The 15,218-nt window shown below is 35.3% G+C and overlaps 1 protein-coding gene across 14 annotated transcripts in view; it reads right to left on the bottom strand.

Annotated features, from left to right (window-relative positions):
* Nucleotides 1-15,218, bottom strand: part of ANKS1B (ankyrin repeat and sterile alpha motif domain containing 1B) — a 1,073,811-nt gene that overhangs the window by 881,013 nt on the left and 177,580 nt on the right. For all 14 annotated transcript variants that reach the window (XM_053895881.1, XM_053895874.1, XM_053895876.1 and 11 more), the window contains exons 5-6: nt 4,216-4,291; nt 1,969-2,070 (exon numbers count right to left, since the gene is read on the bottom strand). In XM_053895881.1, coding sequence (XP_053751856.1) covers nt 1,969-2,070; nt 4,216-4,291 — 178 coding nt within the window. The remainder of the gene's footprint in view (nt 1-1,968; nt 2,071-4,215; nt 4,292-15,218) is intronic.

Raw genomic sequence — 15,218 nt, 5'->3', positions numbered from 1 at the left:
AATGTTATGTACCATTTTTTTCTTTTTTTTAGCTTTCATTCAATCTGATTTGAATTAATATGAAGAGCTACTCATGTATTTTGATTTATCTCTATAAGCACTTGACTTGTAATTAAGTTATTTATTAACGAGAAAATTGCAGGGGACTTCCTTTCCCTGACAGGTTTTGAAGATAGAGAAGACAGCATGAATGACCTCCTGTAGCACATTTTTTTTTACCCCTCTTGGCTTTTGTTGACTCCTGTATCTATGTATCACCTGCCTGACTTGGTTTTAATTCATTTATCTCTCATAGGATAAAGCTGTTCTTCAGCTTCCCAACTGACATCCAAGGAAACAATCCCAGCTTCCTCCCCTATTAACACTTGCCACCAATCTGTAACAATCAGGGGATAATCACCACTGAGCAGTGTAGAAGCTAACTGGAAAGGGTAGAACAAATGTCTGTTTTTTGTTTTTTTGGTTTTTGTTTGTTTTGTTATTTTGTTGTTGTATTTTTTAAGTAGGCTTAGCGCTAGGCATAGAGCCCAACGCAGGGCTCCAACTGACACAGCCCAACTGACAACCCTAAGCTCAAGACCTAAGCTGAGATCAAGAGTCAGATGCTTAACGGATTGAGCCACTCAGGTGCCCCAATGTCTGGGTTTTTAAGGGAACATACGACATGTCAGGCCTAATCATAAAGCAAAAAGGGAAAGTATTTATTTACGCATTTATGTATTTATTTATTATTTTTGTTAATTTACATCAAGTTAGTTAGCATATAGTGCAACAATGACTTCAGGAGTAGAATCCAGTGATTCATCCCCTACATAGAATACCCAGTGCTCATCTCAACAAGTGTCCTTCTTAATGCCCCTTGCCCATTTAGCCCATCCCCCCACCCAAAACCCCTTCAGCAACCCTCAGTTTGTTCTCTATATTGAAGAATCTCTTATGGTTTGTCCCCCTCCCTGTTTTATATTATTTTTGCTTCCCTTCCCTATGTTCATCTGTTTTATATCTTAAATTCAACATATGTGCGAAGTCATATGATATTTGTCTTTCTCTAATTTCGCTTAGCTTAATACACTCTAGTTCCATCCATGTTGCAAATGGCAAGATTTCATTCTTTTTGATTGCCAAGTAACGCTCCATTGGGTGTGTGTGTGTGTATATATGTATATAATCATATCTTCTTTATCCACTCATTTGTTGAGCCCAAATGTCCCAAAAGGGAAAGTATTTAAATCTAAATCCCATTAAAAGTCTTAGATCAAGTAAGGAAGTATATAATCCTACAATGAAAAAGTAGTACCTACATGGTTGTCAAACCTTCAGGACACCTAATGCTGCACTAACTATACAGTTACTTAATGACCTTTATCAAAAACAAAGCCTGGCAAGACCAAATCATCTTGTACTCCTGGATTAGGGAGGAAACAATCTGTATTCTTCCAGTTAAGTACAATTTTTGTTGTTAACCCAATATTTATGTACTAGTTCTACCACCTAGAATAGGTTATATATCAGCCTCTTGGGGCTTTAGTTCCCCTCATGTGCAAAAAGGAGAATAACGATATCAGACTTACCTATCTCACAAAGTTATAGAAAACAGGCAAAATAATAAAAAAAATAACTGCAAATTCTTAAAGCATTATTCAAGTGTAAGATAATACTTAATCATCATCACTCTATAGGCTTATTATCTTCAAGTTCATAACTACATATTTGCTATATGGATTAAAAAAACCCTTTTAATAGCAAATGAGTGAAAAACCACTTTAGCTTTTCTTAAAATACTGATTAGTTTAAAACAGAAATAAAACATTAAGAAGTATTATTATTTAGTTTAACGGTTACCAGAAAAAAATGTAAATAAGTTCACTCAAAGGTAAACATTAACTCAAAAACTCAAGAGAAAAATATGGTAGATTTAATTTAATCTTAACTTTAAGGCAAACTCATCCATCATTCAATACTGTTTACCTTGTAAGAGTGTTGCAATCTGGAGAGATTTCTGAGATGGATGTTCTTTCAGAATGTCTAAGACAGTTCTACCTAAGCTATCCTTTATGTTGGCATCAATTCCTGAAAGAAAAAGAAAAATCCACTAGATGTACACCACTGAAGTGTCATCAGAAGATACTGTCAACATACAACTGTTCTAGTATCAAACATATACAGATCAAGCACTGAAAGTGATTTTTAGAAAAAATTAAAACCCTAGACACACACACACACACACACACGATTTTAGTAAGAAAGAAGGTGGAGGGGCGCCTGGGTGGCTCAGTCCGTTAAGCGTCTGACTTTGGCTCAAGTCATGATGTCACAGATCGTGGGTTCGAGCCCTGCGTCAGGCTGTGCTGACAGTTCAGAGCCTAGAGCCTGCTGGATTCTGTCTCCCTCTCTCTCTGCCCCTCCCCTGCTCATTTTCTGTCGCTCTCTGTCTCTCAAAAATAGATAAATGGTAAAAAAATTTAAAAAAAAAAGAAACAAATAAGGTGGAGATCTAATGCTACCAAAGAGAAGGAACACTCTTGACAATGAATTAAGTCTTAAAGGGCACTGACCCAATCATTAAGATTGGTGTGTGTTTGTTTGTTTTTTAATTATTTTGAGAGACAGAGAAAGTACACATGCAAGCAGGGGAGGGGCAGAGAGAAAGAGAGAGAGAGAGAACCCAGGCAGGCTCCCGCACTACACTGTCAGCACAGAGCCCGACATGGGGCTCACAAACCATGAAATCATGACGACCTGAGCTTAAATCAAGTGTCAGACACTTAACCAAATGACACACCCAGGCGCCCCAGACTGTTTTTTAGAATTATAACCAGTTTGGATTATAGCTATTTAAATGATACACTATCAAGCTGAAAAATATTATTGATTTAGAACATGAATTCCTAAAGTATAATGGTCCTGTGATATATATATTCTGTGTAACTTGGTAAAAACATTTTAAATAATGAAGTATCATGTGCATAATATAACAACAGTCTTAGAATACTTAAGTATTCACAAAAGTTGAAAAAGCATGATTATTTTGAACTATTGTCCAAATACTATTTGTCCAGCTACAAAGTCAAATATCTCATATTTATTTATGTAAGTTTATACTCAATGCAAACAACATTCAATCATCTACCTGGTGAGCAAACTTCTTGTTTTGTAATTAAAACACCTTTGGAATTATTTTAATTCTAAAAATATTTATTGTACTGAAGAACTTATTTTCATGTAACAAATAACTTTCACTGATCCCCAAAAAAGTTTATAAACTTTCTAAACATCTAACTGCAAACAAAGCCAGTTTTCAGAATCCGGCCTCAAATGTTAGGTCATCATAATAAGATTATTAAGTATTTGCTTAAATTTGTGTAGAAACGTGTGACCAGCACATATGTAATTGGTTGCTTATAACACATTTATTATATCACCGTGTTACATGTCCAAATTAAATGTACATGAAATTTTCACTCAGTATAACTACAACCAAAATGCCACAGTCAGCTAATGTTTTCCATTTTTTTACAGCAGAAAATAAATACATTAAATGTAGTCTGTAGCACAAAAAACTCACATCAATAGTTTCCAAGTATGAATTTGTACCCATGCTTTTTGATCCTAAAAAAATCCAACCTCAGTTCCAATTTTATTTCATTTTATTCATAATATACATATGAAGACAAATAAGCCTCTTTGTTATTCCTTCAAAGCATTCCCTCTAAAACATTCCCTTTAAATCATTGCAGCTTACAAACAATAGCTACTCAGTTGATGAAATAACAAGGTAAATATGCCTTAAAGATAGGGAACACTATTAATCACAGTTCCCAATATAATAATCTAGGGAAATATTATGTTTTCGATAAACCGAGCAATTGTCATGATTTCATAAGGATCAGTTCCTCTCTCTTGTGGAAGGCAGAGAATTCTTTTTCCTTTTGGTAATTTCTCTAGTATATTTCAATGTGATTTCAATGTATACAATTGTAATTTCTAAAAGCTTTTTACTGACAAGTCTATTGAGTAAAGGGAGGTGCACATTTATATCAATTTTATCTAAACATTGAGGCTCAATTCTATGTGATATGAATATGCACTTGCAATGTGGAGTAAAGGTAAAAAGTAAGGGTGATTATGAAAGAACTGTGCCATTTCCCTTTGTCTACTCCTGAAATAGAAATTGTATTTGGCAGAAAAAGCTCCATGGAGAATCACAATAGTTACCTGTTTCTAACAGAACTCTCACAACATCCACCTTTCCAAATAAAGCTGCTTCATGAAGTGCACTCCCCTTTTCTGTCTGGAAAAAAAAAAAGAAGAAGAAGAAGAAGAAGAAGAAGAAGAAGAAGAAGAAAAGTAAAAAGAAAAAGGAAAAAGAGAAAGAAGCACAGTTGCATTAGGAATGCTTACAAGTTAAAAAAAATCCTGTGACTTTATGTATTTGTACATATTCTCTGTAATCTAAGCACACCCTGACAGAAAGGTACTATGGAATAAAAGAAGAAATTCTAAGAACAAAATCCAATGCAGGTCCTCCTGCATACATGTATGTGTGTTAAATTGAATAATGTCATTATGGCAATTCTGTCTCCTTGTACTAAAACTGATCTCTACTGTGGGATTCTAATCTCAGTTCAAAGTAAAAATATCATTATAAAATAATATATAATGTAAAAGCTTTGTTAATCAATAAAATCCTATTGCATAATTAACCCACTCTAAAATGATTTACAAATGCATTACTAAGGAGACTGAGAATCAATGTGATCTAAATTTATCTTCAAAAAAAAGCATGACTGCAATGTATCTGAATTATAGTTTGACTGTCATGATATGTACAGACAATAATAAAAAATGGAAATAAAAATAATTTATAAATATTTTCTAAAACTGTACAAAAGGAAAAATAAACTATGGAAATGTATTCAGCTCCTTAAGAAATAATCTCAATATGGGATACAAATACATTATTTTTTGATTCTCTGAAAAACACCCTTTGAAATAATCTAATTCTTTTCACTCTTATTGTGTTTCCCAAGCAATTTTCTGATTACTAATTTTATTTCCTTCCACTCTTAAAAAAATTTGGACTTTATGTTAGAAAAACTCTTCCTGGAATAGCATACCTTAAATATTCTGAAAAACTAAACTACATTTTAAATACAGGGAAGAAAAGGAAAAATAACGGAATTCCTCACAGCCTGGGGAAGGGAAGTGGGGACAGAAACTATGAACCCAGGGCTTTAGTACTGGAGCAGGAAACCGTTCCTGGGAAACTGCCAATCCATGGCAGACTAGTGCCTGGGCTTTAACCAGCTACTCAAGGTGCGAGAGGGCAGGAGACAAAGAAGCCCAAGAAAGCTGAGAGATAGATCAAGGGCTCCTGCAAAAATCTAAAACCTCTGGAGGGCACATTGCTGGTTCAATGGTAGAGCATGCAACTCTTTATCTTGAGGTCATGAGTTCCAGCCTCATGTTGGGCACAGATTACTTTAAAAAAATAAAACCTAAAATCTGTAAAGGACAACATCCTTAGTTAAAAAAAATAAGAAATGTGTTGCACAGAGGGAGAAATTAAAAATTCCTATCTAGATCATAGTTCTAAGTGGAGTACAGTAGTAGCAAAAATAACACCCTCCCCCTAAGAATTTCTAACCATAGTTCTGCCCTCACATGGTCTTGGGATCAAAATTACACAATCTCTGTGCTCCCCTAACCCTCCAATCCTGAGTGAAAAATGTAGAATTAAGTGATCCTTGGTTTGTAGTACCAAGGCAAATATAAATGCTTATTAGCAGAAACAGATACAAATCCATTGTGAAAATAATACACTTTAAACTCAGGCCTCTGAGAGTTCCAACAGATCAAGTCTAAGAAACACAAATTCAAAATCAGAAATCACTGAACATTAAAGAAAACAAGCCATGAGCAAGAATAAAAGAATAAAACCTATAAAAACTTCACATGTTATGTGATGGTCAGCTACAGAATATAAAAAATATATATGATCCATGAAAAGAAGATATTAAATATAACTAAAGAACAAGAGGAGTATTAAAACTGGCCAGATCTGAAATGAACTAAATAGCACTTCTAAAAATGGAAAACATAATATTTTAAATAGAAAGGTTTAATAACAGATAAGATACAGCTGGGAAAAAAAGTACTGAACTGGATGGTGGATTTCTTTTTTAAGTACATAATGCAATTCAAAGAAACATGAGACGGAAAATGTAAAACACTGAATACAGTACGACTCAGTTCTAGAAGAAGAGGACAGGAATAAGTAATTCAAAGACTAATGACTTTCCAGAATTAATGAGATACTAATATTCAATTCTGGGAATACCAAACAAGGTTAAGTGATAAGAATACATTGTGAATATATTACAGCAAACTACAGAACACCTAAGATAATGAGAATACCTTAAAAACATCCTAAAAGAAAAAACTGTCTAAAAATAAAAATTAGATCAACAGCTGGCTTCTCCACAAAAACAATAAAACCAGAAGAAAGTATAATATCTTCATGTGTCAAGAGAAAATAACTACCAATCTAGCATTCTATAGCCAGCCAAACTATCTTCAAAGAATGAGAGCAAAATAAAGACATTTTCAAACAGTGATTACTACAGATCCTTAAAAAGAGAATTTCCATGAATTTAATTCAGAAGGACTAGAGGTCCAAGAAGTAATGTTGAATAGAGAATGATTAAGAGAAGGCTAAGTCTAATATTTAAAAATATAACACTAGGAGCACCTGGGTGGCTCAGTCAGTTAAGTGGCTGACTCTGGCTCAGGTCACAATCTCACCACTTGTGGGTTCAAGCCCCACTTCAGGTTCTGTGCTGACAGCTCAGAGCCTGGAGCCTGCTTCAGATTCTGTGTCTCCCTCTCTCTCTGCCCTCCCCAACTCACACCATGTCTCTCTCTGTTTTTCAAAAATAAAATGTTAAAAAAAATTTTTAAGAAAATAAAAATATAACAATAATGTCTACTTTTTTTGTACTAATTTGGTTTCCTAGATACTCTGATACAGTAGAGTGGGCACCGTAGGCACTGAAATGGACTATTCTAGGAAATGAAATTATGTAAACTTCACTATAAATAAACAATTCTTCAGGAGGAAGCAGATGTAAAAGACCTGGGTTCCAGTGACAGTTTAGCTTTCAGTTGCTATATAACTTTAGGAAAATCACTTAATATCTCTGAAAATTCATATAGCTTGTAAATAAAGAAAGTATTAAAAACTAGATAGGGTTATTGGGAATGCTAAACAAGATAAACAACAAATAAGACTTAAAAAGCATTTTATTTACTTATAAAATAATGAGTATTATTGTTGTTAAAAATGCAACTAGAAAACTTTTTAAAAGTCTCAATGATTTTAATATTTTAAAATTATACATAAATATATATATATATATATATATAGTGTGTGTGTATGTGTGCATAGATAGATAATCTCCTTTACATTATTCCAAGAAAAAAAGGTTATGTTAAATAGAACTAGTATTTTTATACAATGGATAAGGAGACCCTGACTCCTTGAATAAAACTAGAAAAGGTTAGCAGATGATAAACATATTTTTAGCATGAAAAAAAATTAATCAATTTTTCCAAATCCAAGGTTATTAGCTTCTTTGTAATTAGTAAGAGAACATGAGAACTGTCAAAATGGAATGGGTTGTCCTCACAAATTTAAGGTAAACAGTGATATCAGGAACCATTTCCTGGTATCACATTTAATCATAAACAGTATGAAATTTAAATATGTCACATCTATGAACTTTTCCTTATCAAAATACAGGTTAATTACAGAATATTCTCCAGTTTACCACACCCTACCTTGAGTCTGCGTCTATCACCCTCATTCAAATTAGTACCATTCTCAGTGCTCTATTCCAAATCTATAATCCATAACTCGCCAAATCTTGAAAAACTGTATTTTCATGAAATAATATTTAGTCCAAAACATGTGCTAAGCAAGTGGAATACAAAGAAATAACAAAGAAATAGCACCGAAATAGGTGAACCCAAATCCTCTCAACCCCAGGATTTTGGTACTGCTTTTCTCATGGATTATATTTCTCCATTTTTTGAATTAATCATTTAAAATAAGCATAATTTCCAGGGCTCTTGGGTGGCTCGGTTGATTGAGCGTCTGACTCTTGACTTCAGGTTGGGTCATGGTACCAGGGTTGTGAGATTAACCCCACGTCGGCTCTGCGCTAAGTGTGGAGCCTGCTTGAGATTCTCTCTCTCTCTTCGACTGAGCCTCTCCCCTCCTTGCATGCATTCTCTTTCTCTCTCAAAAAATAAAATAAGATAATGAAATTAAATAAAGCGAAATAAAATAAAATATAATTTTCAAGATAGATAAAACAGATAGTTATGTGGTTGATAATACAGTAACACTTAAAAATTTATCCAGTAATGAGCTATGAAGCACTCATATCTCAGCACTGCTAAAGAAAAATCCCTCTGAACACAAGTTATAATGAAAACAGCTAAGACAGAAAATAAAATGATATACATAGTAATGTCAATAGTTGAATTGCTGATGAAGGCAAAAGAAATTAGCTTATTGATTTGAAATGTCTATTAAGGCCAAATCTCAGTAGCACCAAAGCTGAAAAAACAAGATAAGGGATAGGAAAGGGTGAAACCATGTTTTAAGTCCAGAGTTTTTCTTTCCTTTTTGTTTTTAGCCCTATGTATTCCTGTGGCTTCTGTGGGAAGTTCAATCACACATATAAAGAAATCTTTGTTATATTTTATACAGAATTTCAAGGTGTTTTAAAATGGTTTCTTGGGTTATGTATTCCACCAGACTGCCAAAACAGCAGATAGAAAAGAGATGTAGAGATGTCAGAGCTTGTCTGCACTGGTTCCCCCTTCTGAATTCAACACTCTAACATAGTCCTCCTGAGCTTACAAAAGAGAGTGACCAGATAAAGGAAGACCAGTTCTTTATTAAAGGAGAAAACAGAACAAAGATGACAAGTTATAAAGACTGTGTGATGATCAGCAGATAAAATAGCACAGGTACCAGTGGAGATGAAAACTATGAGAAGCAAGACCCATAACTATTGTAAGAAATAAGAACCTGTGAATAAAGATAACTTCAACGGAGATAACGAAAAGCCAACTAGAATGGCATTTAACTCGGCAGTAACAACCACAGGCACCCTGGCTAGTACCAATTAGCCCTATGGGCATCTCTTAGGATAAAAGAATTTAAAAGATAAGAACATCCTAGCCTTTATAAATACAGTAAAACCTTGGATTGCAAGTAACTTGTTCTGTGAATGTTCCACAAGACAAGCAACCATTTCTAATAATTTTTAACAAACGATGTCTTGTAATACAAGTAATAAGTGATGCCAAATGGCATATGATCACAACTGAGCCAAAAGTTCTTCTCTCTGTCTTGCTGCAGACTCTGGGTGATCATCTCCCAAGCTCAGATGCTTGGTCTCAGGCCATGATGTTTGGCAGAAATCAATGATTTTTCAGAACGTTGGAAGATGCCCACAACTAGCACTAGTGTATTTTTTGTCACTTCAAAGCACTGACGGACAGTCCTTCACTTTTCCATACAAGAATAAGTTTAAGAATGCTCTGCTTCATTCTAGGTCAGGCTGCCTACAGACATAGACCCTTTCCTCTGTTGCCTTATTGCCAGTTACATTAAATACAGTGTATGACAAGTTTATTAATACTGTACTGTAGTCACCATCCAAGGGAGCATATACAATGGCCATGCAGAAAAAGGTTGAAAAGACAGGCAGTAAGAAGGAGATGATTACAGTGGAAGTGAAGACGGAAGTCATCGAGAAGTATAAATGAGGTATGTGAATGGCTGAAATTGCAAGATTTTATAAGTCTACATCTGCATCTCATCTGCAGAGCAGGAGGAAAAAAAGGTGGAGCAATCCCACACTTCAAATGAGATTAGGGACATGTGTGAAACGTGGGAAACAATGCAAAATTTTGTAGGAAAGCACCACCCAAATAAGGCTGTAGCAATGAGAGTGATGAATCTATTTCACAACAGTGCAATTCACATTTCTGCGAAATCCTCAAAAGGAAGCAAAAGCAAGTGTCACTGGATAAGTTCCCTGTTAAAGTTGCATGAAACTAAAGTTGCATGGCTTATTTCACTGAGCCAACAGATAGAAGTGATTCCACTAGTGACAGTGAAAGTCGTCCTACCCAATAACCCTCCTGTCTTGTCTTCCTCACACCAGCCATAAAAGTTTTCAAAGGTAAATGCAGGTTAATTTGGTTATTTTTCTTTATATTTTGTATTTTCTTTATTATTTTGTAACATGTTACAGAACTAATCATTTTCATATGAATATTTCTGGGTTGTGGAACAAATCATCTGAGTTTCCATTATTTCTTATAGGAAAATTTGCTTTGATATACAAGTGCTTTGGATTACAAGCACATTTCCACAACAAATTATCCTCACAAGCCAAGGTTTTACTGCACATGATTTCAGAGGAAGCTGGGAAGAAACTGTTCTTTTGTATCCTGCATTAGCTAGACTATAGCTAGAATACAGTGTTCAACTGTAGGTAATAAACTTTTACAGGAACGTTGACAGATTGAAATTTACCCAGAGAAGAGGGTCCCAAATGACAAAAGACAGAAAAACATCATGTGAAGAATAGCTGAAGGCTATAAGAAAGTTCAGATTGAGGAGGGGGGTGGCATAAGAGAAATGTGTCTTCAAATAATTCAGAAATAATGTTCCTCCTATTCAAAGGCAGACTTTTCCTATTTAACGTAAGGTAATTCCAGCCTCTGTCTTTACCTGTCCTTTCTTCTGTTATCCTCCTTACAGCTAATCCTCTACTTTGCTCTTATCTATCACGCCCTGCCACTTCTTGAATTTCATGAAGTATCTTCACCCTTTCTCTTGCATCTTCAATTTCAGTCTCTTCTTTGGATCCTTGCACTCTACATAAAAATACACACTCTTCCACAACCTGGCAATAAAACAGCTAACCAAAGAAATTTCCTGTGAACTGCTATAACTTTGAGTTCCTCTCCCATATCTCACTGTTCTTTACTCCATACCTTTATAGAGTCATCTTCCCTTCTGTAGGCACAATTTCTATTCTGTTACTACTATATTCTCTGGCACATAGTAGGCAATGCCTGGCACAAAGCAGGCACCCCATAAATACATGGTAAATGACTGATTATATGTAACTGTACTATCTTGCACCCCTCTTATAATGCTTCCTTTTTCCAGAAATTCTGAGTATTCATTCAACTTCTATGTATATTCTCTTTCTTATAAACCATCTTGGGCTAGGACCAATTAAGTGGCACATCCTAAGAGAGACATCCCCATGCCTTCATTCAAAACCATAGCAACCAGTGTATTTCCTTTATGGCACTAATACAATTGGTAATTTTCATTTATAGTTTTAGTTCCTGTTTTCTCTACTAATCCTTCAACTCCATGAGGACAGGGAACAAATCGTCTTATTTATGTAGCATAGTGCCTAGTAGACTGGCCTGAGATTGCTGGTGGGAATATGGTATCCCAATAGGGAAGATGGATTTTCAGTTAAAGGGAAGGAAAAGAAGCTGCTTGAGTGGTGAGTCAGATAGGTCAGGGAAGGCTTCCCTGGTAAGGTAACATTTGACCAGACACCTGAAGAAAGCACAGGTAGAAGTCATGTGGGTTAGTAAAGCAAAGGCCTTGAGGCAGAAGCTTATCTGGTATGTTCCAGCAAGAGCAACAATACCACTAGGGCTAAGCTAAGTGAAAAAATGGCAAAGGATAGTTAGCGGTGGCTTCAAAAAGGCAGTGGAACTAAGTTGTATAAGACACCTGTCAGCCACTGTGAGGAATTTGGCTTCTGCTCCGAGTGAGATGGAAAGCCACTGGAAGTTTTTTGAGCAGTAAAGTGATATAATCTGGTTTAGTTTAATGTCTGCTTTGTTAAAAACAGATTGAAAAGAATCTGTTACGGGCTGAATGTTTGTGTCCACCCCTTACCCCCAAATTCATATGTTGAACCTTTAACCCACAGTGCAACTGTATTTGAAAACAGGGCATTTCTGGAAGTAATTAACATTAAATGAGGTCATAAGGGTAGGAACCTTTCTCACGGGATTTGTGTCCTTATAAGAGTTGGACACACCAGAGCTCTCTCTCGCTCGCTCTCTTTCTGCACAAAAGGCCATTTGAGGACACAACAAGAAGGCAGTCATCTACAAGCCAGGAAGAGAGCTCTCACCAGAAACAGAATTGGCCAGAATTTTAGACTTTCCAGCCTCCAGAACTGAGAAAATAAATATGTGTTGTTTAAGTTGCCCTGTTTTGGGATTTTGTTATGGTTGCCTGAGCAGACTAATATGGAGGCAAAGAAAAAAGCAGGGAAACCAGGCAGGAGGCAGGAGATGTACAAGACAAGCTATAGTGGTGATAGTAGAGGGCATGAAAAGTAGTGAAATTCTAGATATATTTTGAGCACAAAGCCAATAGGATGTTTTGAGGAACTGCGTGTAAAATATGAAAGAAATTCTGTCTGGGGGCCAAACAACTAGCAGGATGGTAATGCCATTTGCTGAAATGGGAAAGACTGGAAGATGGGCAAATCTGGGGAAAAGGAATTATGGAAGCTAGATGCTCAGTTTTGGAAATGTTGCTTGGATGCCCACTAGTCATCCAATAGATATGTTTAGCAGGCAATTATGTACCTAATTTAGAACTCAGGGTAAGGTGCAAGATGAATAAATTTGGTTACTGTCAAAGATGTCAGTCGAAGTCAAGGGATTGGATGAGGTCAACTAGAAAGTAAGTACAGACAGAGAAGAAAAGAGGTCTAAGTACTAAGCCCTGGGACACTCTGATACTTAGAGATCAGGAAGATGAGAGCAGTTAACCATGGAATAGGGATGGAGTAGATTACACTCTTCGCTCCTTGTTTCATATGCCCTTTGTCATATGACTGCAGCACCATCCACTTACATGGCTGAAGTATATTTCCCCACTCCTTGATTTGGCACTTAGCTTTGTGACTTGCTTTAGCCAATGTATGGCATCTACATGATACAAGTAGATACTAAAATGTGCCTTGTTGGTTGAGCTTACTTAGGCCATGTCCTGGCTAGTCCCAGGAAAAAGGGAATATATACATAGACCAGAGCAAGCTAACTTACAGCCTGAAGCAGAGTTTCCCCAGATTACCTGCAAACCTGTGAATGAGAAAAAAAAGGCCATTGCTTACTATTATATACTACTGAGATTTCTGTGTTTATTGAACAGAATATTGTGGCAATGTCAATAGCTAACTATTACAGGGGTTTACAGAGTTACAGGGTAAAGATCTACTGGGAAGAAATTAAACAAAGCCTGGCTGAAGACAGAGAGGTGTGACTTTACAAAAGAGGACAGAAAACAGAAAGGTTTAATCCTTTACCAACTCCTCTGGATAACAGGTGTGTGAGGCCTGACAGATTTATCTAGCTGCAAGGCTAAATGAAAGGCATTCAAGGTCTTAGGCTCTACTTAAAGTAAGACCAAGAAGGAGCAGAGAAGCAAGAGAGAATGGTGACTCAGATGTCAAAAGAAAAAAGCCTTTCAAAGAGGAGGGAGATCTGTCAATGCCAATGATAAATCAAGTAAAATGATGACAAAGAATTGGCTGTTGGATCTAACAATATGGCAGTCATTAGTCACCTTCACCAAAGGGAAAAACATTTAAAGAGTGAGAGAGATGGAGTAGTAGCTTCAAGAGAGAATGGGGGAAAGAAATTTGATATAATGAGTAAAATCAACTCTTTCTAAATATGTTATGAAGGGGATCAGAAAAAGGGAACAAGAACTAGAGGGAAATGTGGGTTCAAGAAAGAGTTGTTGTTTTTTTTAAGATGGGAAATGTAACATCTTTGTGTCCCTATAAAGATGATGCAATTGAGAGGGGGGGAAATGCATAGTATTTTAAGGGGAGGATCCAGTGCACAAGTAGAGGACTCAGCCTTAGGGATAAACCTAAAAAGTTCATTTAAAGCACCAGGAAGGAAGGCAGATACACATCCACTGGCAAATGTGGTGGTTCAAATATGTAATAGCTTCTATTTTCTCAGTTAAGTAAAAGCAAAGTCAAGATCACAGAGAAATAACAGGGAGGAAAGAGTTAAAGTTTGGGGAAGAAAGGAAAAATTTTCAATAATTATCTAGGAAAGAAGGAGAGTGAATGGATTATTAAAATGTAATCTATCCATTTAGGCACACATTTCTCCTGCCACTATAAGCACTTAGAGAACAAAAATGGTACCTTACTCAGCTTTATATCTTAACAGCTACTAGTACGGGAACTTGTACTGTTATTAATTTTCTATAATTTTACTTCCATTTCATTTAATATTAAAATAAAATCCAGTTGACTTAGTATTTTGCTAGTCCTTAACTTTTTAAATTTTAATAAGAGAAGCTTACAAGAAATACAGTTAAAGAACTAGCATAAAAAGAGTCCATAGTCTTTGGAGTTACTACCCACTTACTCAAATCAGGTTTGAAATCCATAAAAATGATTACTAATTTCAAGAGACTCTTGCCAGTTAAAACTCATTTTCTTAATATCTTAATATGACAGATTCTCTTTATTAAGAAATCCTTTAGGATTAAAGGGTTTATACATAAATATAATTTGAAATTCACCTAAGCTGGAATTAAATTGTTTTTCTCACTAGTTCAAATATGTGTTATAATTCAAAACTGCTCAGAGATAAATGAAGCAGAAACCAAAACTTCTACAGAAAATACTAACACAAATTATGCATCTTAAAACATTTGTAATTACAAGGAAAAGACAAGATCTTCCAGAGCCATCTCTAAATTTTAAAGAATTATTCATAATGACTTGAATGTAATTAAAGTCTAATAGTGTATTGCTGTAATTTACCAAATGGGATTATTTTTAATACTGGTAACTTCCAACTTGTTAGCTAGAGCAATTTAATGAATATTAAAGTCATTCAAACAGTTCAAGGTTACTGTCTGGTATTCTTCACTCTCAGACAGTGAGATATCAAAAAATACCAACTTCAAATTTGGTATTAAAACATTTTGCAGTGAATCTTATGGGCAAACTTGGTGATAATTCATTTGAATCACATAATAAAATTAAACACTGACCCAAAAAAAGGCAATAAAACAAACAGAAAACATGTTTTCTATGAACAAAGCAATAATA

Source organism: Panthera pardus, unplaced genomic scaffold (genome assembly GCF_024362965.1).
Source record: "Panthera pardus isolate Hobbes unplaced genomic scaffold, ASM2436296v1 HiC_scaffold_6, whole genome shotgun sequence".
NCBI classification, from domain to species: Eukaryota; Metazoa; Chordata; class Mammalia; order Carnivora; family Felidae; genus Panthera; species Panthera pardus.
This window is presented reverse-complemented; position numbering and strand designations above follow the sequence as displayed.